Source organism: Lottia gigantea (assembly GCF_000327385.1).
Source record: "Lottia gigantea unplaced genomic scaffold LOTGIsca_25, whole genome shotgun sequence".
Lineage (NCBI taxonomy): Eukaryota > Metazoa > Mollusca > Gastropoda > Lottiidae > Lottia > Lottia gigantea.
This window is the reverse complement of record NW_008708752.1, coordinates 3,156,246-3,176,771: the sequence shown is the minus strand read 5'-3', so window position 1 is coordinate 3,176,771 and position 20,526 is coordinate 3,156,246. Positions and strand designations below refer to the sequence as shown.

At 34.5% G+C, this 20,526-nt stretch overlaps 5 protein-coding genes across 5 annotated transcripts; 2 read left to right on the top strand and 3 right to left on the bottom strand.

The window, feature by feature from the left end:
- Positions 1-961: 961 nt before the first annotated feature.
- Positions 962-4,991, top strand: LOTGIDRAFT_97454 (hypothetical protein; the record flags this gene model as incomplete). The annotated part of the gene is made up of 2 exons (XM_009055787.1): positions 962-1,110; positions 4,667-4,991. Coding segments are annotated over 2 exons (474 nt in total), but the record flags the coding sequence as incomplete, so codon positions are not given.
- A 580-nt stretch (positions 4,992-5,571) lies between these two features.
- Positions 5,572-7,817, bottom strand: LOTGIDRAFT_160700 (hypothetical protein; the record flags this gene model as incomplete). The annotated part of the gene is made up of 5 exons (XM_009055786.1): positions 5,572-5,585; positions 6,019-6,144; positions 6,385-6,543; positions 7,446-7,608; positions 7,764-7,817. The coding sequence occupies 5 exons, from the start codon at positions 7,815-7,817 to the stop codon at positions 5,572-5,574; spliced, it is 516 nt and encodes a 171-aa protein (XP_009054034.1).
- A 234-nt stretch (positions 7,818-8,051) lies between these two features.
- LOTGIDRAFT_160698 (hypothetical protein) lies at positions 8,052-10,841 on the top strand. The gene is made up of 6 exons (XM_009055785.1): positions 8,052-8,108; positions 8,755-8,817; positions 9,098-9,187; positions 9,436-9,608; positions 10,230-10,358; positions 10,557-10,841. The coding sequence occupies exons 1-6, from the start codon at positions 8,072-8,074 to the stop codon at positions 10,686-10,688; spliced, it is 624 nt and encodes a 207-aa protein (XP_009054033.1). The 5' UTR covers positions 8,052-8,071; the 3' UTR covers positions 10,689-10,841.
- A 3,237-nt stretch (positions 10,842-14,078) lies between these two features.
- On the bottom strand, positions 14,079-16,041 carry LOTGIDRAFT_160697 (hypothetical protein; the record flags this gene model as incomplete). Its single annotated transcript, XM_009055784.1, has 2 exons — positions 14,079-14,669; positions 14,713-16,041. The coding sequence occupies 2 exons, from the start codon at positions 16,039-16,041 to the stop codon at positions 14,079-14,081; spliced, it is 1,920 nt and encodes a 639-aa protein (XP_009054032.1).
- A 1,501-nt stretch (positions 16,042-17,542) lies between these two features.
- Positions 17,543-19,713, bottom strand: LOTGIDRAFT_160696 (hypothetical protein; the record flags this gene model as incomplete). The annotated part of the gene is made up of 4 exons (XM_009055783.1): positions 17,543-17,730; positions 17,770-17,854; positions 19,062-19,172; positions 19,567-19,713. 4 exons carry the CDS (start codon positions 19,711-19,713, stop codon positions 17,543-17,545), a joined length of 531 nt encoding a protein of 176 aa, XP_009054031.1.
- Positions 19,714-20,526: the final 813 nt, after the last annotated feature.

Sequence of the window (20,526 nt, the reverse complement as noted above, 5' to 3'; positions counted from 1 at the left end):
CCAAGATGAAGATCTTTATGATTGCTGTTGTTTCTCTCTTGGTTGTACAAGGTATGTGTTTTTTTTTTTCAATTTTCCATTTTGGTATCGAACAAGTTGTCCAACAATTCAAACACAATATAAACCATTGTGCGCATGCCATGTGGAAGGCATGCAAGCCTGTACATCAAAGTTAACAATCTAGTTCTAGATGGTAGAAAAGATGAAAGTGGTGTATGCTTTTCTCTAACTTTTTTTATTACGATGTTGCAAAATGCAGACGATGTAGATGGATACAAATTTAATTTCAGACCATTGCTGTTCACCTTCCTCGAGCTCAGTTGTATTTTCTGTCTTTCTTAATCATCCGGGGAGATAATCTATGCTAGTTTTGTGTTAGAGGATGAACAAGACACAAGAGTATCCTATTCTCCGATGGAAGATCTCTGTGGTATTTCCGCAGACCGTCCCTTTCAAGGATTCATCTTGATGGAAACATTGACTTCCTTGCTTTATGATAAACTATCCACATCTCGAACAAAATACTATGTTTTTTGTACAGATGTATTGTGTCAGAGACGAGAATTGGAGGCAGATATAAAAGGTATAGCAAGTGCTCAAATAGAAGTTATACCTGATAATCCAGAAGAGCAAACCGTGATGTCAATATCTCTAATGTTAACCAATATTATTGATTACGTAAGTTGTATCTTCCTTTGAACCATTTTATGAATTTCCCAATAACCTACTGCCACTTACTGACTCACGAAATTGCAGGTCAGGTATGCAGTACATGGAGGCTGAACTGCACTTGCAAATTGAAACCAGTTGCCATTGACCTTGCTGCAAAATGATACACTGCAATGTGTTGCACGGGAGGGCGTTAAACTCCGTAACTTTTCATTGGCATTGGGAAGTACACAGCATCGTAGATGTTGACTTGTCAGCTTTCCAACAAAGAGAGATTTATTTTCAGGATACAAAGAAGCAGGTTTTGGATATGAATGGCTGGTTAGCTATACAATGGACTGATACAAGATATGCTTGGGATCCAGCAAGTTATGGAAATATTTCAACAGTTAGTTTACCTTGCCATGACTTTGTTAAACCCGATGTGAAATTGTATAACAGGTAAGCTGTAGTAATACAAGAAAATTCCAAAATAATGGAATTATATTTGTCAATCTAGAGAAATTCGTAGCGCACTCACCTCCTTTGATTATAACAACAATGGAGCTTTGACTGATGCCTCACAGCCTCTTTTGAACTTTTGGGAGACCGTAGAATAATTTTTAAGGCAACGTCGCCAGATTAGCGTTCATGGAGGATAACTGTACTAATATTTTTAGATGTTTGGCCAAGAATACTTTGGTAGGCAAGATTCTCTTTGTGAAATATCGATATTTTTTTGTTTATTATCAGTGCTCAAAATGATTAAAAGGCCTCAAAACACACACCATAAAACAGCTTGTCTTATCTAAATTTCAGCGCTGAGGAAGGTATGAGAGTTGATCAAGATGTGAACTGTGTAATAACAAGTGGTGGAGAAGTATCATATGTACCACTTGTCTCAATCCATAGCTTCTGTCCCAACGCAGATCCTACCGACGATACAATGACTTGTAATCTCGACTTTGGTTCCTGGACACACCCATGTCATGATCTGAACATCACCAGAAATACCAAGAAGGTCCTCCTCCTTGACCATTTTTCTGCAGGTTGGAGATGGCAAGTGATGCAACATTCGGCATCTTACCACGAGAAAATCTACAGTTGTTGCCCCCATGCTTACTGCTCAGTGCAGATTAAGCTGAAAATACGAGATAGATCCAGGACTCCACGAGGCAGATGGTACTATCCACATTGTTTGTAAACAGTTTATGTTTGGTAATTTGAATAAAACAATAATATACATGTTATATGTATGTTTGTTTGAATTTGTATCAATGGAACTTATCTGTATCTTATCTAGACCGAAACATCTGACTCTATTCCAGCCTCTGAAATCATTTTGACAGTTATCACATAGTTTAGAGCCAATAACTGACAAAATATCTATCAGAGGCTGGAATATAGAGGGAGATGTTTCGGACTACACCTTATCGAGATAAAGCTTTTTATGTCGAGTTGACAAAAAATGGAAAAGAGTTGTATCAGGTACATCGGAAGAGACTCAAACAAGTGCGATCAAGATAAAAAAAATTCTGAATCTTACCCGACACCATAGGCAAATGTAAAACTTCGTAAAGGCGTTACTATGCACCAACAAAATGTTAGGGCATAATTATCGTGTCTTCGGTTCTTCCAGAGATAAATATCTCAGCATGTATCATATTTGAATCTTATTTGATATTATTCAAGGTCGATGAATAACGCCTATTTTATATATTCGGTGTCCCAAAGTTCGTGGGGTAGTATCTCAGCTGTTAGTAAATTGATCTCTTTCAAAATTCCCAAAAAATATACTTTAAGATGCCCTTATCCAACCCTGAAAATATGAAAGTCATCGAATAAAAGTTGTACAAGTACTGCACGGAACAAAATAACATGTCGAAAAAATGCCATATCAGGGCAACTGACCTATTTTAACCTGTGTACAATGTTCCCTCCATCTTCTACGACAAGCAATCGCAACCGTTTTCCCCATGCCAGAGAATTAACAATAAACTTAACTTTGGGACGTTTTTTTGCGACAATCGATATTTTCAATTCCGATTCCAAATTTAGAAATGGGTATCAGTATGGTAGTAAACCAAAATCGAAAAGTTTGATCTCAAAAGAGCGAAAAGAAATTCAATTCAAAACGTTCAAACTTTTGATTGACCGATTTTTCAACCAACTTTTCCAGCACGACCTTTGTAGGTCAAGGAATACGACCTCTGTATTATCGGCATCTATTTTCTTTGTTTTTAATTAAAACGAGATTAAATTGCTTATTTGAAACGGTTATCAAACACCCACCATATAGGATTACTAACAAAAAAACAATAAAAGTATTCGTCAGTGAAAAAAATACAATTTAGTATAAAGTGACACCAGCAAGATGAGATCGTTCGGATTCGCACTCACCATTCTGTTCGCAACCCAAGGTAAGTGGTTAGAAATACTGTTTGAGTTATGATCAAGAGTCATGGTACAGAAGAAATTTCAGATCTCATTTCTGCGTCAGAATTGTCATATATCAATCATAGTTGGCTACAAATGTATATTTCGTTCTCCCTGAACGTCCACTTTGCATCTGTTGACTATTCTCTTGTCGTTGCCAGTGACATTAATATTTGATTAATATTGATAAGACAGTGTATTTAGTTTAATCAATTGATTGTCTTCTCTGTTTTCCGTTTCTCTCTGCAGTTCCTTCTCTGCTACAGATTGTGCTATTAAAGTCGCCATACATCGTACAGCAAAGGATATAATTGTCTGGTCTTTTTCGCTTTCGAAAACAGTGAGGTACCTGCTCTTTCTGAACTAGTAGCCTACCTCTGTTACACACCATTTGGTATGACACTATGTAATCTAATATATGATCTGGGTGTTTGTATTTTCAGTGTTATGTCAGCGACGAGAGCTGGAAACCAATATCTTGGCTATAGCTAAAGCTCACAATGAAGTTACCACCGATCATCCTTCTCAACATATCGACGTTTCTGTCAGTTTGATGCTTACTAATATCAATAATTTCGTACGTATTGTTTATTCTGTAGCAATGGGTAGAGAAATAATCGAACGAGCGATTGCCCTAAAGGCTCTACGTCCAAACAGCATGAACTGTTATTACATCTTGAACTATAAAATTCTAGTCCGTCTCTAATCCAGCCTCTGATAAATATTTGAACAGATGTCAGCTGGTGTAGAGACAGAAATTGAATAAATCGGATCTGCCAAACTCCGATATATTCGGAAAGATGGATATTTTTGTAGTTCATTCATATCATCATTATACCCCCTACATCATGTATGCCACGCCTGAGGATCCATCAAAGTGTTTATTTTTTTCATATAAACTGTTTTAAAGTGGTCATGGGTTCCAACGCAGCTCAAAACTCAGACAGTTGCATGAGAGTTGCATTCGAAACTTGTGACTTCTATTCTTATTCGAAACCATGCGCAACTGGTCAGGTGATTAAACAATGATAATTTGACATTTTCTTTAGGATCCCCACGCCCAATTTTTAGATGCCAATGGTTGGTTGAATTTACAATGGGCTGATGAACATTTTGGCTGGAACCCTGCTGATTTTGGAAATTTGTCTAAAATAAGTGTTCCTTGTAAAGACTTCCCTAAACCAGATATTAAACTCTTCTTTGTGTAAGTTTAAAAAACTCTAATATCCTATATCCTAGTTATCTTAAAATGCTGGTGTAGAAAAGATATAAAAGAACATGGCAAAGAGATCGAAAAAAAAATGTTTTTCTAGATTTCGTGTAGGTTCTATACAGATCCTGATAGCACCATTCAAATTCCCTGGTATCACTTTTGCAATGCGAGGTCAACAATTCAAGATACATTGAACCGGAAACAGGTTTTTTTGCTAGGAATCATGGGAAGTGATTAAACACCTTAATCAATCCCTCTTTTGACCCTGACCAAATATTCAACAGACGTCATTTCCGGACAGAAACAGCACAGTGTTTGTTGTATTAAATTTTATAATGGAATCATGTATTCTTTTTTATTATTTTACAGTGCTCATGATGGTGTTGTTGTCCAGGGAGAATTTAACTGTGTCGTTTCTTCAAATGGTCTTGTTACTTATATACCACAAGTTTCCATACATAGCCATTGTCCTATACAGAATCCTACATCAGATGAGTTCACTTGTCATTTGAAATTCGGCTCTTGGGCGCATCCTTGTAAGGACCTGAGCATAAACAAGGATGAGTCCAAGTTGGATGTAAGCGTATTTAAATCTAACTGGAGGTTTGAGATTATTGACCATTCATCTGAAGTCATCTCTAAGAAATACGACTGCTGTCCTGACATCTATTGTTCCGTTGACATGGAACTGAAATTTAAAGACCATTCCAGAACACCAAAGACCAAATATTATTATTTTAGTAAATACAATAATTAAATTTGCACAATGATGTCAACCATATTACTAGGAAAATATGTTCATACTTTACTCTTAGTTAATTTTCTTGCTATTCTACATGTATACTGCTTATGAAAAATGCTCTTCAAATGATTTTGAAATCTAAATAAAATGTTGCTTCCAATAAAAATGTTTCTTGTAAATTCTCTGATGACGTCCTTTATATAAGAGGTTTCTGATAGAGCAATCTACAAGAACATAATTTCATAGATCAGCGGGTGAAATGAGCGTTCTGAAAGAAGCCTACTCCTTAATGTCTTTTTCTGCAATTCTCAACCCCAAAAACCTACCAACGTTCAGCCTTCGAGACTCGGCAATTCTTATCAGTATTCATACATGCAACCACCAGCCCGTCAAACGGTCAACTTTCTGACAGTTTAAAGTTCTAATTATATCTGTGCATATTGTCAGTCATTCTGATTAATTGTTTGCAGAGGTGCTGGGGTTCAGTCAAACAACAGAATTTTTTTTATTTAAATATTTAATTAAATATCTTCTATACACAGACACCTAAAATAACAAATAAAATAGCTTTTTAACAATATAACATGTACCTTATTATGTTAATTTCATATTAACAATCACTGGCCGCTCAGTTTTCTCAATTTTCTGCACCTGTATAGGCCAATGAGAACTGGCAGTATGCAATGAGAAATTTGTGCCAGAACAGTGGCATTGTCTTACTCTTTTACGATTTCAAACTGTCGAGGGATCTTTAATATGCACGGTTTGTAGGACACGGGGTCTCGATTTATTGTGCATGCCTATCTCACATATGTAACATGTAATAGCGAACAGAAAAATATTCGGTGCCGGAACAGAATCATTTCCAACCTTGTCACAAGTCTAATGATTTAGAGCATCCCATAGGACATGGCCCATTGATACCGCCCATACCAGTTTGACGTATAGAAAGTAGCAGTAATTGGGATAAAGAGCTTACCCAAAGAACCATGGTGATCAACAAGGTCTATGTTAAGGCAAGTAAAAGGTTTATCGCAAGGACAGCTTGGTACCAAACTATCAGGTTTACCATTGGTACCATTTTTGTGGTCATCTGGATAACAATCTAAACAGATCGACATAAGTATGTGATATTCATGTATGCGACTTCACTCAATGGCTACTGATCTGATACGTAAATAATTTCCTATATCGAAGAAGTAACATGTATTAAGATGCAAACTGCAAGAGAAAATAGTTTCAACCATTGATAACATTAAAATCTTCATCAACTATCACTTTTCAGGACCATTTTAACCTCAATTATATATGCGTGCAGATTTTCAAAATACAAATTGGAAACTACCTGAGCCAATATGTCCTATTATTTCACAAGTACCCTCAAATGTTTCCCGTTTTCCAATAACAGGTCCTTGGATCCACGTTGTACAACATTCGTTGTCAGCACAATCAGATCCAGTATGACATTTTCTAGGAACTTTTCTTTTCGACTTCATACAATTATCTGAAATTTAAACAAAACTACTATAAGCTGTCACTTTGTTAATCGAGAAAACTGTGACTTTTCTGTCACATAGGTACAAATGACGCCTTTCACGAATCTCAGAGGCTTAGTAGGCCAAGGACTACAGCAATAAAAACTAAATGATTCTTATTTTGAGATTTTTGGCAGAAGACAAACAATCTTATTTCAAAACGACTCAGAAAAATTTCAATTTCAAAATCATAAAAATAGATAATTTTGGACAAATCGGGACTCTAAGGTTCAGATTAGACCGATTATCACCAATTAGATTGAATTTTAACTCAGTGATTAGTAAATACTAAGGATCTATTGGACAGTGAGATTTTAAACCGATCAGAGTTAAGTGTGTGTATTCCGTTTCTGTTTTAGAGAACTATTCAACCAAATATTCGAAAGTTTTATGAAAGGAATTTGGAAAAAAGGCCTCTGTCAATAATTCATATAATAGTGATAAACTGCTTTATATATAATATGAGATATCACAATAATGAGATACAGGTATATTGAATATTTATTTGCCTCTTATAATGGACAAAAAATTAAAGTCTCAAACTAAATATTGAAACACGTTTCCAGGCATTTCCCAAGATAACTTAGTTAATTGAATTATTACTTAATTTTAAGGATTTTTATTTATTTTCAGAGTGATTCTGTGGTATAGTTATGACACGATGTAGTCTACTGATGAACAAAGATTCATTTTGGCGAAGTTTAAAAATTTCAATTTTTTTGTTAATCCTAAGAGGTAGAATACCTTTAATGCATTTAACCGTGAAATGTCGATTCTTAAATTTGCTTAAGGGCATGTGGGTTCGAAAGGGTGTCGTGACACTAAGTAGGCCTACACCAAATAAATACACATATTGTGCATAGTGTTATACCTTCCAATTCGCTTGATTTAACAAAACATCTTCCCGGGGGTGCCTTCCCGGGCCAGAAAGGGATGTCACTCTCTCGTACTGCCATACAACATTCCCCAGCAGGACATCTGGAGTTATCAAGACACCAGTTTCCAGATCCAGGTTTTATAAAAAATTTGCCTTCCTGAATAAACAAGAATTCAACTTGATTTATATGATGTTCTGATTATTTCTCACATGACCTGAAGAAATTTCCTCGAGATCACTGAAATATTCAACCATTAATATTACGTAAGTTTATAGGCTATTTGTAAAAAAAACAATCGAAGATTAACTTACCAAAAAAGCAAAACTAAGAATTAGGCATAAAATATAGACGATTGAACCTGCCATTTCAATACTAATGCTATCTTCTGTCTAAGCGTATGTTGCGGTCCCACACGTTCGGTGTACCTGGAGGTCATTGTTTAACCTATTCACCTCAGTCCAAAAACATTTTTGAATTTGATCATTGCATTGATAAGAACTGATAAGGACTGGCGAATTTCGGTAGTGGGACAGAGAATAATCAATATTTGATCGGTTTTTATTGTGGTCTTATGAAACATAATCAGTCATTAGAGTTATCTCCCCTACCCATTTTCAACATGGCGACGTTGAAATTATTTTGTGCTAAAAAATCAGGTAAAACCGAATAGATACTAGTAATTGTACTGATACCAATTACACCATTGCCAATTCATTAGATATGGTGGTAATTAATATGCAAATTTTATATTTATGGTGTTAAAGTTGTATGCAACATTCGTTTTCACTGAAGAAAGAAGTCTGTTTTATAAGAGTGTTGATGATGACCTTCATTTTCATTGGACTGATTTCGGTATTATTGTTTTGGCGAATATTGAATTATTTTAAAGTATGAATCCTTCTATTACTTTTCTAAAAAAAATCATTGCCAAGATCCTTTTTTACCATTAATTTGTTTCTGTGGAGACTACTGCATTTTCATAATTATGTAAATCAAATGTAACATTGTAACAGTAAGTTACTAGGCCTACTACCAGGGCCTATCTATAGAGTTATTTGGTATCCAAATTTGAATCATAATAGATCTACTGTTAGACCAGATTGTATACAGAAATACCGATATTTATTTAGGCTACCTGTACCCAGTATTTTAAAGTAAAGAATCATTTGAATTTTTCAGATACTAAACTACGTGATTTAGAATCAACCTACTAGAGGTACTAGATATATAAGTTTTGTAAACTTAAATATTTATTAAGTTTAAACTCATATTCATTCATCCATATATTATTTATTTTTTTAGGGGAGAATTTATTAAAGAACTTAGTAAGACCAACAAGTATTGTACAGTCAAGGTCACATTGGAGTAAGTTCAATTTTTAATGAAACACATGCACACGCTTAATTGAATGGCATTTAGCAATTGTGAGAACGATATATAGACACAGCTTTATGGAAACACAATCACTGGTTAAAGTTATATGCAACGTTTCGACGTGTTGCATAAAACTTTAACCAGTGATTGTTGTTCATAAAGCCGTGTCTATATATGACAATATTAGAGTCTAGAGAAAATGGGCGTTCAATTAACAATTTTATATTTGTTAATATATGTTAATATTTGTTAATACATTATATATTTTCAGAGGATGTCGGTCAGCAGAAAGAAAACATGGCATGGAATGACATTGCTCTTAGAGCAGCTAAAGCCTCTTTTTTTACTGAAATAATGAAAGGTATATCATCATGCTTGTTCACTTTCACTTTAATCGAATATGATTTGATCTGATTGCTTTTGCATTTTCTAAGTTAACTTTTATCTATGGGTCCAGAGCATTAGAGTGTGTTTTTGTGGGATTTTTGGGAGTCATTATTAAATGTTTAGAAGGTTTAGATTCTGTGCACGAATTACATTAGTGTTTTATTCAAGTCATACAACTCCTATAAAGCTGTTTTAGATTGTTTTATGTTTTTTCCTTTCAAGGTTTTGGCATGACATTTGCCCAACAGTTAAAAGAACCAGCCACAATAAATTACCCCTTTGAGAAAGGTCCTCTTAGTCCAAGATTTCGAGGAGAGCATGCTCTGAGGAGGTATCCATCTGGGGAAGAAAGATGTATAGCTTGTAAATTATGTGAGGCTATATGTCCTGCTCAGGTATGAGTACTGTAGAGTGTAGAGAGGTTGTAAAGAGGTTTTCTAGACTGTTTATATGTATTTATATCAGGGATACTGATAACAAGATTCACAGACGTCTGACTTAAAATTGGAAAGGTACAAATTTGTTTTTTTTAGTGTCCCAGATACACATATAAAGTTTAGAAATCTCTTTACAGTCCCTTTAAAGACAATAGTCTTCATTGGACAGTTCATCCTCTTTGTTCACCGAAAAAAAACAATAACAAATTTGAAGATTCAATTTACGAAGCTGCTTCCTTATGCAATTTTAGTCTAAAAGCAGAATTCAAATTGAGAAATTTTTGATCTTTGACCAATCATTCTTACAAGATTGAATTAAAAGCAAAATCTCTTAATAAATATTTATTTAGCTACTTTTATTGTCTTTATCAGAAAAAAATGAAGAGTAACATTAAGAACTTGATTTTAAAGGACAACCACAAAGCAAACTTCAAGATTAGAGAGTCGTTGATCATCTATTGTACTTTGACCATGATTGAATTTAAAGAGAAATCTTTTATAATAAATATAAAGAGTAACATCTAGAGCTTGACTTCAGTCAAATTGTATCTGTTTTGAATACTAAATATCTGTTAACAGGCTATAACAATAGAGGCTGAACCTAGAGCAGATGGTAGTAGAAGAACAACCCGATATGATATTGATATGACTAAATGTATTTACTGTGGATTCTGTCAGGAAGCTTGTCCCGTTGATGCTATTGTTGAGGTAAGGAGAGATATGACTAATGTTCTAGAGCAGTGATTTTCATGTCCAGAAATGGTATCAGCATGAAAACGATGTTCTCTTATTGTCATTAGATCTAAATGAAAAATGCCAATGTCAGGGTTGAAATATATACAGTTGAGCCAGTACCAGTAGTAGTGGTTAATGAAACTCCATTTCTTACCATATTTATATTTGTAGGGTCCTAATTTTGAATATTCAACAGAAACTCGTGAAGAATTATTATATAATAAAGAGAAATTATTAAGTAACGGTGATAAATGGGAAGTAGAAATAGCAGCCAATCTTCAAGCAGATTATTTGTACAGATAAATACCTTAGTGAATCTTTTGTTTTATTATTGGAATAAATTATTTGTAATGAATTCTGTCATACGTTAAATATAGTGAGTACTGGGTAAGATCAAAACATAAACAACCCATTTTATTTTTGGGTGGAATAAATGGTTATTGAAATATATAATCCACCTATTTTGTCTTCATTATCCGAATGTGCTCAAAACTTGAGGTACTGGTACCACATAAGAAAGATGATTTTTATGAACCGTACGAAAGTTTTCATGGATACGGCGGCGGTCCACAAGAATTCATATAAAAGCCATAAGAGATATTTGTATACGCCCACTCGGATTACCTGTTCACCAGTCATTTCACAGTTTGCTTGTAGACGCAATAGAGTTTTTATCTGAGTTTTCTAAAAATTTGGTGTGTCACATTTAAAGCTTGGTTGAAATATTAAGCCTTTTCTTCAGAGGAACAGATTCAAAATGTCTGTTAGCTGTGTTTGTGTGTGTTATTTCCATGTAAGAAACCCATTCGCAGTTTCGTATCCAAGCAATTTTGGACAATTTCGAATTCGACAAATATTAACGGGAGTTTCCCTTGATATACTGAAAATGTATTAGCTAAGTGGACGTATCTTGCTTGGCAATCGCTTGTTTGTTCCTTAGGGCAACAGTAGCTCATAGTGTATTATACACAACGTTTCAATAACTTCTAAATGTCCCTTATTAAGTTAGAGATCTTGGCACTCGCTTCCAGCAAAATATATCAGATGATGAATAATCCAGTTGTCCGATTCGTCCGCTCTGTTGTCGCTCACGAATATTCTGATCACCAAACCTTGATTAACCATGGATTTGTACTAGATAAAGATCTAGATTACGTTAAGAGAAAAGGTGGTTACCGCTTGAAAGCCCCCTTACCCAAATTCGCTGTGCTTTCCACTTAAAGCATTGTTGCCTCATACAAAATGGACCCAAGTTACAACAATAGATTCATAACAACAAATATAATTACATTTAAGCAACGAGATCGGCAATGGTCAAAAGGATCCAGGAAGCCTTGACATAATTTTGGTGTAAAATTGCACATTCATACCAGACAATTTTATTGTGGTCTAATTCGAAACTAACTGAAAAAATAGTATCTAAAACCAGTTTAACTGATATTCCTATCTACTCAGTTTGATCGTATAATTTTATTTACATACATTTTTTTTTTAAATAGAGACATAATTTTTAAATGATTATTAAAGTTAAGTATCTACATAAACAACAGGTGTTCTAGCATAATTGTATTTTTTAAAAATTATTTATGTTGTTAAATAAGTGGTTCGATCGATCTAAGTAAAATCTTCTTGAATTCAATATGTTGGAGACTAAAACATTCTTTAAAAAGTGAAAACTCCAAAACTTCTGATTAATTTATGAAATCGGACTGGCTTTGTCTGAAAATTGAAACATGAATGTAAATAAAATATGTTCACATGAGAAATTACTATCAAATGTTTCAGATTCCAACAGAATGCTACCATAGCTCATTGATTGGTTCAAACGATTGCAATGACTAACAAATGATCTTATCTGATACCGCTAAATATCTGTATTTTTGGGTAGCTTAGGCCTAATGACCAATTAGATTTTGTCAAAAATTGCTGCAAATAGGCCACCTGCAATCCGGGGTGAGTTTTTATTAATCAACTTAGTGCTTGACCATACCTAACGAAGGTTACCTCTTTATTAATTGATTTCCTGCTTTTGAATCACAATATTCAATAAGGCAATGTCATATAATATAATATGCCTAGTTCTACGCTGCGGGACTGGTATAAAATAAATCGACCAACCGGAAGTAAAATCTGGCGCGAAATTGGGCATTATTAATAGGCCATTATTACTCATACAATTTTTATTTTTTTCCTACAAACGGCACCGAGTATTCCTCCCAAATTCAATTATTGTTTGGAATTTGGTCATCAGCAGGCAGGTCTTTACCTTTTACATGAGTAATGTTCATTTTCGCGCCATATTTTACTTTCGGTTGATAGGGTGGGAACTACCAGGGCTATATTGAGCTTTTCAGCATTTTATTAACACAAGAGAAAAGAATAACTAAATGTAACGTACCTGATTGCAGATTGAAGGAACGCCAAAAATGGCTGGATCTTTGATACCCGGGGTTAAGTTTACAAAACCTTCAACTCCTAATGATTTTGCTGCCAAAACAAAAACATAATATGAAATGTGAATTACCTACTCTTGTAGATTCATATATTACAGACAAACCTAACATCATATTTTGATACTGAAAAGTGATATGCATAGCTGAATTTCATTTTGGAAATCAAAAACTTAAAACACTAGCCCATATTCCTTGTAAGAGAAATTATATTTAGGCCTACTTACGTTTTAGTATAACTCCACCAATTGGTATACATTCTTCTCGAGTGTATGTTAACGAAACAGTTACACCGTTTTCAGTGTATAAAAAAGCCGACGTATCGAGAGTTGACATTCCCATCAATCCATAATGAAATCGTTGACCAGTTGTAGCATTCTCTGAAGATTAAAAGAAATGAATGGAGTTTTACGTCATACACTTCTTGAAGATTAAAGATCGGTTTCCTTATTTATGTCAAATTAAGCAAACTATTTCTAATGAATTATCATATATTCTTAATCATATCATCATATTCTTAATGCAAATAATTAAGAATTTTTTTTTAACGATTTTTGTGTTAGATATAGAATCTTATTTATTTTAATGTTTGCCGATGAGCGATGATCATGGATTCCATCGTGACGGAATTTCACATAGCTCTAAAAGTGCACTCAATTAGCCTTTTACCGGAGTTACTAACAGAAATACAATATTAAGATTTAGTACTTCTAATTAAGGAATAATCAAATAATTTGAAAGCCATAACATTTCATTGGTAATTTCGATAATTTTCAGACAATTGTAGTTGAAAGTTGGCGTGAAGGAATTACAGCCTATGACATAGCCCTTTTACAAAATGCACATTCTCATATATTTCTGCTAAATAAGTACCCACTTCATATCATAAGAGTTGTTTATGTCATGTAACACCTCAAATGATCAAAATACTAATGAAACAGGGCAGAAATTCGCTAAAGGTTTTTGACACTAGACTAAACTTTGCGTGACGGACTTACAATCTGGCTTTGTGACGGAATTACGAGTCAAGAATTTCCGTCACGTTTGTGAAATAAGTTTAGTTCTAACAACTGAGAAACTAGCACAACCAAAATAAATCAGTTGATGATGTTTAATAGATCAAAGCAAATTAACAATACTATTAAAAATTACCAAAATAAATAATAAAGGGGTCAAAACAAATTTGGATTTTGGCGTCAACATATCTAACAGTCCTCACACCTAAAGGGTATTTAAAATTTTATTATGTCATAGCAATTTTAACAAGTTCACTCTTGTTCTTGCAAACACTTTTTACATTCTGCTGCCCACATGATTCATGAAACCAGGATTGACGGGAGGCGCACATAATCCATTCTTCAGAAATTTTAGGATCCGCTTTATCACCATATTTCCACTTACAAAGTGTGCAATTCCAGTTTTCATCCGATTTCCTACTGACTTCAACTGCTTCCTTTGTGTACTTGGCAGGAACATGCCTTGGGGATGGATCTGTGGTGAAAAACTTGAGCTGAACCATTCCATTCCCAACTGACTGAGCACAATGTGTAGAGATAATTCCAGGAAATGTTTGTAAACCAGAACATAACGTCTCAACATCAAACATTTTGCATTTTTCTTTGATATCATCTTCGGTCAGTTCTACTACATTGATTGAGGTACCACTGGAACGAAGAGCATTAGCAAATGACTGAGAATCTGATACGACAGCAGAACGTGACATAATCAGTCGATGAACAATACGCTTAGCATTACCACCTATTCCATCATTTTTTAGTCCCTTGCCGTGACTCGTAGCAAAATAGTTCCATCTTATTCTAACAGCATGTTGATCCTGAAGACGTGGCAACAGTGCAAATATATACTTATTCTTGTACTGGCTTGACGGTCCCTCCGTCCGTCCAAACATCTACAGTTCTAACAGTAGGGAAATTGTCGGTGATAATATCCAAAATTGTGGATGTGAATGCTGCTACAGCCGTTTTCTCGTGGCTTAGAAAATCACTAATAATCACAAACGATAACTTCTTGTTTCTGTATGTGATCATGATGGTATAGATCGTCACCTGACGCTGCTTCCAATGGGCTGACTGAATTTCATCCTGCCAGATACAAGTGAAGTTTTCAGCGAAGTCCATTTGAAGGAGACATTCTTCAGATGTGTCTTCAGAAGATATTTTCATGTGCTGGTACGATGATGACTGTTTTTCTTTAATGAAAAGATGCCAGTTGAACTTAGGAAGCTGCATAGCTAATTCTTCAAATGCATCAGTTGAATTGCCAGATTGTTTCACCTTTTGTAAGAATCCAATTGTATCTTCCAATTGGTACCAAGAAAATTCGTTATCTGCTGGAGCTTTATTTCCATATATTTCTTTGAAGAGCTTACCGTCACTACACCTCTCGCAACCATTTCGCATACAATCTTCGTCGTTAATATCGCAGACGCAATGAGCAATAAAATTTTCTTTAGAATATAATGGAATCAAATCAGGATATCTCCGATGCAGTGCTTCTAATAGTAGTATCACATATCTGTGATATTTGCAACCACAGACATTATGCGGCATTTCCGATGACAGAAGAACCCATCGAGGACGAAGAGATGCAAACTTGGATTTACCAATATCAGCAGATGGATTATCTTCAGTAAAACATTTATATGTCTCTGTAATTGTTGCGACCAGATGTCGTTTTTGCTTTGTATATTTGTTCCCCAACTGATCTTTCAGTGTTATGAAATCGGCTTTTCCAGGCATCATTCTAGATATATTTTCATTTTCGTAAGATGAAATAACGGCTTCTACTATTTCCTGATTGGTCCTGATCTTCGGTGCTGCTATATATGTTCCTAAAATGTCACAGGCCATTAACTTCACCAGAGATGCTCGTTTGTGTGGACTCTTTGGTAGTGCTTTCATCACGCGGGACTTAGCTTTACCCAAAGAGGACAGTGACTTATAGGGCGTTCCACCAACAACTGTCCAATCAACGACTTTAATTTGAGAGTTATTCATCCTATGTTGTCTAACAGCTTCTCTCGTTCGTGTTTGTAAATTTTCCTTCTCCTTTGGCAACATTAATAATTTAGCAAGTTTCTTTCTCTCTCTATCTCGACGTTTATGCTCTTCATAGTCAACTCGATTATTTTCCATTTTCAGTTTTTCTCTTCGCTTCCGCTGCCTTTCTGCTGCAGTCTTGGCCATTCTGGAACAAAAAACCGCACCTTTACTTTACTTTGATTAGATAACAACTTAGTAGGATAACAGATACGTCAAAGCATTTGTGTTACGGAATTACACTGTAACTGTAATTCCGTCACGAAAAGAGAAAATGTAATTCCGTCACGCAAAAATAAATAGTTTCGTTCATAGCATTGGACAATTAAGAATATTTTCGTAAAACTGGACAGATTATTACATTGAACATGAAATTTGATGAAAAATTATTGAAAATAAAGGAATGACCTGAACTTCCAGTTAAATATCGTGACGGAATTACTGGCGTTAATGAAATTAAGAAACCTGATTTATTGTTGCTTTATCCAATGTTATCAAACATTTGACGAAACACCTATATCCATTCTAAAAAAGCCCATAAAATTTAAAAAACTATGATATACAACTTACCTTTGTTGAGTGAAATAGGCTAAAATGGCGTAAGCATTTCGCGGGCTTAATAGATTTCCGGTCACGTAACGTCTGCGCGCGCGCTGATAGCGCCGATGACACGTGGAGGTCAATAAAAAACATGCATAAAAGCCCGCCTAATGTTAATCTAAGAAATTAAACAAAAATTGATAAAGAAATATGAATTTGATAATTTACACTTCGTGTCACGATTACTGTGGAATTCATGTGATAGGCTACATTTTTGTTCTGCAAATGTCCTAAAGAATTACAACATTTGTTAGATTTATTTCATTTGTTCTGTAACAAATTGTGTATTAATGGAGAAAATCAAAGATTGTAGTGTTGAGAAAAAGTAGGCCTAAACAGGTCATTACAGATGATTGTTTCGTAATGGAAATGAAGTGAGAGACTTACTATATGACCTGAACATAAATTACATATGGGACTTTCAATTTAATCTAAATAATTGCTCCTTTAATATTATCCACTCACGAATTATTGATCATTATAGGCAACAATGGTATTCAGAAATTAATGTTTCCAACAAGTTAACTTTTCATAACATTTTAAATTGAAACATGAACAAGAAAGTTATTTATCTTTCATTAAATTTGATCTCTATCGTCGTATTCTTTGTACTTTTAGATTAGGCAACCTACAGTTACGTATTGAAATTGGTCAATATACAAAAACACAGCGTATCTGTCAGTTGTGTAATGTAAATATATTAGAAGACGAATTTCACGTTCTTTTAATTTGCACATTTTTTGATAATATTAGTAAATCCTTTCATATTACATTACCTACCCAGATAGCATAGAATGTTATAAATGTTAGAATACAAATTTAACTTTAAATAAATATTTGTAAATATCTTACATCAGCGTGAAAACATAGTGTTTCCTATTCTATGTTAATTTACAATTATATTATTAAAAATGGTTTTGTATATAGTATGTATATATGTTATTTATATCGGTGTACATGTCTGTCTATATGTTGCTAAAGCATTAATAAAGTTAGTTTAATATATTAAGATGGCTATTTGAACGGGCTCTTTGCTTCGAATGTTAAATTAATTAAATAGACAATCACAGGTTCCGACCACTAACTGAATGTCTCGACTAAAGCAAGCTTTTCTCATCTTAAAGAAGTTTGACGAGTTGCTTTTACATTTGGACCATATTAAAGGGACTATAAATTGTTCTGTGGATGCTCGGAGGGTAAAGGCAACATTAAATGAACCTTTATAATAGAAGTAGTCTGATATATTGATATATTGATATATTAAAACGAACTTACCAGGTATGCAAAATCGTTGGAAAGTTTGGGGTACTTTTGATGTAGTACAACTTCGGCTCTTTGAATTTATCAGATATTGAACTCCCTGCGAACATAACAAAATCATGATTAATATTAATGATAGGCCTATTTATTCAAATTCCAACATCTAGCAAAGACAAAAGGAAGGGGATGAAGTACGTTAATTTTGAAGTTCGATTTGTTAAGAATTTCTTTAGAGAGAGTGTTGTATCTAACTTGAAAGATTTACAGTATTCATGGTATTGTAAAGAGATTTTCTTAACTTTTATGTGGCACTGACTGAAAGCGTCAATTTGTACCATTCCAATTTCCAGTCAGAATATGTCTGTAGTTTTTACAATTGCATTAGTAGTTCTATGGCGTCACTATCGCAAAACCTGCTATTGATACCTTTGCGACAAGTGGTATTGAAAAAACTACAGATGCATGATTGAAAAACTGGAATGGTGAAAATCGATTCTATAGTGTCCTATATACACATACTTTTGTTTAGAAAACCTCTTTACAATCCCCTTAAGGTTAAGGTTTTAAACACTTCCTTGGCATTATTTAATTATTGACTTTTATCAACACAACTTTTTTTCTTTTATAGATAACAATATACTGCTTTAGTAATTGTTCTCTGTATAAAGTCTATGTAGGTGTTAAATATCCAGCAGATAAAACTCTATCCCTATAGACCTACCCCGGAAAAATAAATCAGTTACTGAGATTTAACGATATTTATCAATCATTATATAACTTTATCTTTAAAATGTCACCTTTACAATTAGATTATCTTATATTGTAGGTTATTATGTAACATTCTATATTGTATAAATAAAAGGTGATATGGGATAAAAAGGCTTTAAGTGTAATGTAATAAATTTAATCATCAAAATTACGTTTTTAAACGGTTTTCAAGCCTCCAGTCTATATCTATCGGGAATCAGTGGCGTCGCAAGAGGGGGTACAGAGGAGGCATTCGCCCCCCCTCCCCTTTTTGTACCCCCATCTAAGATTATACGGTTATTATACGTTTTTGCCCCCCCCCCCTCCAAAATGTGTCGCAATGCACCCAATCAATTCACGTTTTCGGCAATGTTCTTGGAGAACCCTCTCAGACGTATCACGATAAGGCTTGCGACTATGACGCCTCAAGAAAGTTGCCTCAATGTAAACTCAGCCTCGACAGTTGTTTCTTATTGCGGTGTATATATACAAACTACAAATAATAAACGACATTTTTTAGATCAATCTGGAGCTGATCTTATAGATTATATTTGACTTACCTTTTTATAATCCGTCAGTATTCTAACATCAGATGTCAAACCATGAATACTTTGGGTTATATTGATATTTATCATTTGTCTCTTCTCATCGTAAGATATTAACGCACTTTGCTGTAAATACATGTGAAATTGCTTGAAAATCAATAAATTTTTTCAATCGTAGAGTAGAAGTCAGACATGAAATGGAGTTTGAAGTCGCCACTTTTCTGTTCTTTATAGAACTAATGAAGACTACACATGCCAATTTTCTATCAGACGTCTGTAGTTCCTGCAATTCTACAAAAACTAATGACTAATGAGTTTGATGACGTTACTAATCGCGAAGGGCCCTGTCCGATACTGCATATTTTGCGATTAGTGACGTCAACCTTAATTTTGCAAGAACCACAGACGTGAACATTTAGAATGCCAAAAAGCAAATATTTAAAAAGAAACGAGTTTCGTTATGGAACTGTTTAGTATTTCAATGATTATTATAACGCATTTCAGACGAAAACTTTCTTACTTGAATAAGCTCAGGTGCAGGTCCTGATCCATCTCCAGAAAACATCCCTTGTATGCCTTCCCAAACTGGTGGTACACAACAGCCAGGCTTAGTGGGCACCGAGACACACAATGGTATTAAAACTGTGAGTAATAACAGGAGCTTCATTTTGGTACGTTTTATGATTCTAAAGACAAAACACAATTTACCAGCAAGAATTATAGTCAGGATTAATGTACTTAATGTACTTCCTAATACTGAACCTTTCTACCTCAGAGAACCTGCCCTGTATCCACAGGAAATGTCAGGGTCCGTTGATCTGTTTTTTTTTCTAATTTCAATAAATCGATCAATTTTGCAAAACCAAACCACTTTCGTTACGGCTTGCGACTTGAACACTGAAAGTGATCGGTACTCTCTTGTATATTTTACGTTCACGCGAGTTTCTTAACACAAACAGAAGACCGAATCATCTGCCTTTATTCCAGCCTCTAGTTATTTTTAACGTTGAACCCTCGTCGACAACTGTCAAAATATCTATCAGAGGCTAGAATAGAATCAGATATTAGGACTACCCAAACCGCAGCATGGGTAAAATCAGCATCAATCTGTCAAACTGCCACGCGGTCTCTCAATTTCACAGTACGGGGTGAAACTGCATCCCGGGCATAATTCTAGTTAGTGCTATGCGAGGATATTTCATTGATAAGATATCTGAAAGTAGGTTACATGTACTTACATTCTTGACTTGTAACTTTAAGCCGAATGGAATGCAGTGTCCAATGAATTATGATTAGGACTGAAGTGTAATTTCTGTAACTCTTCATTACATTAGCGTGACAGACGATCATGTGACGTATCAAGTATATCGCTTGAGTATTAGTCATTGACTTTATAAATATAACAATTTGAGCGAAACGCTGATAACAATCTAGGTTGTGTTAAACAAAAAGACAACATAACAACCGTTCACTTACAACT

Coding starts and splice junctions, on each gene's coding strand:
- LOTGIDRAFT_160698 (XM_009055785.1), top strand. CDS start 8,072: ATGGCGACGTTGAAATTATTTTGTGCTAAAAAATCAG. Junction 8,818..9,097: donor ACAGTCAAGGTCACATTGGA/GTAAGTTCAATT, acceptor ATATATTTTCAG/AGGATGTCGGTCAGCAGAAA. Junction 9,609..10,229: donor AGGCTATATGTCCTGCTCAG/GTATGAGTACTG, acceptor ATCTGTTAACAG/GCTATAACAATAGAGGCTGA.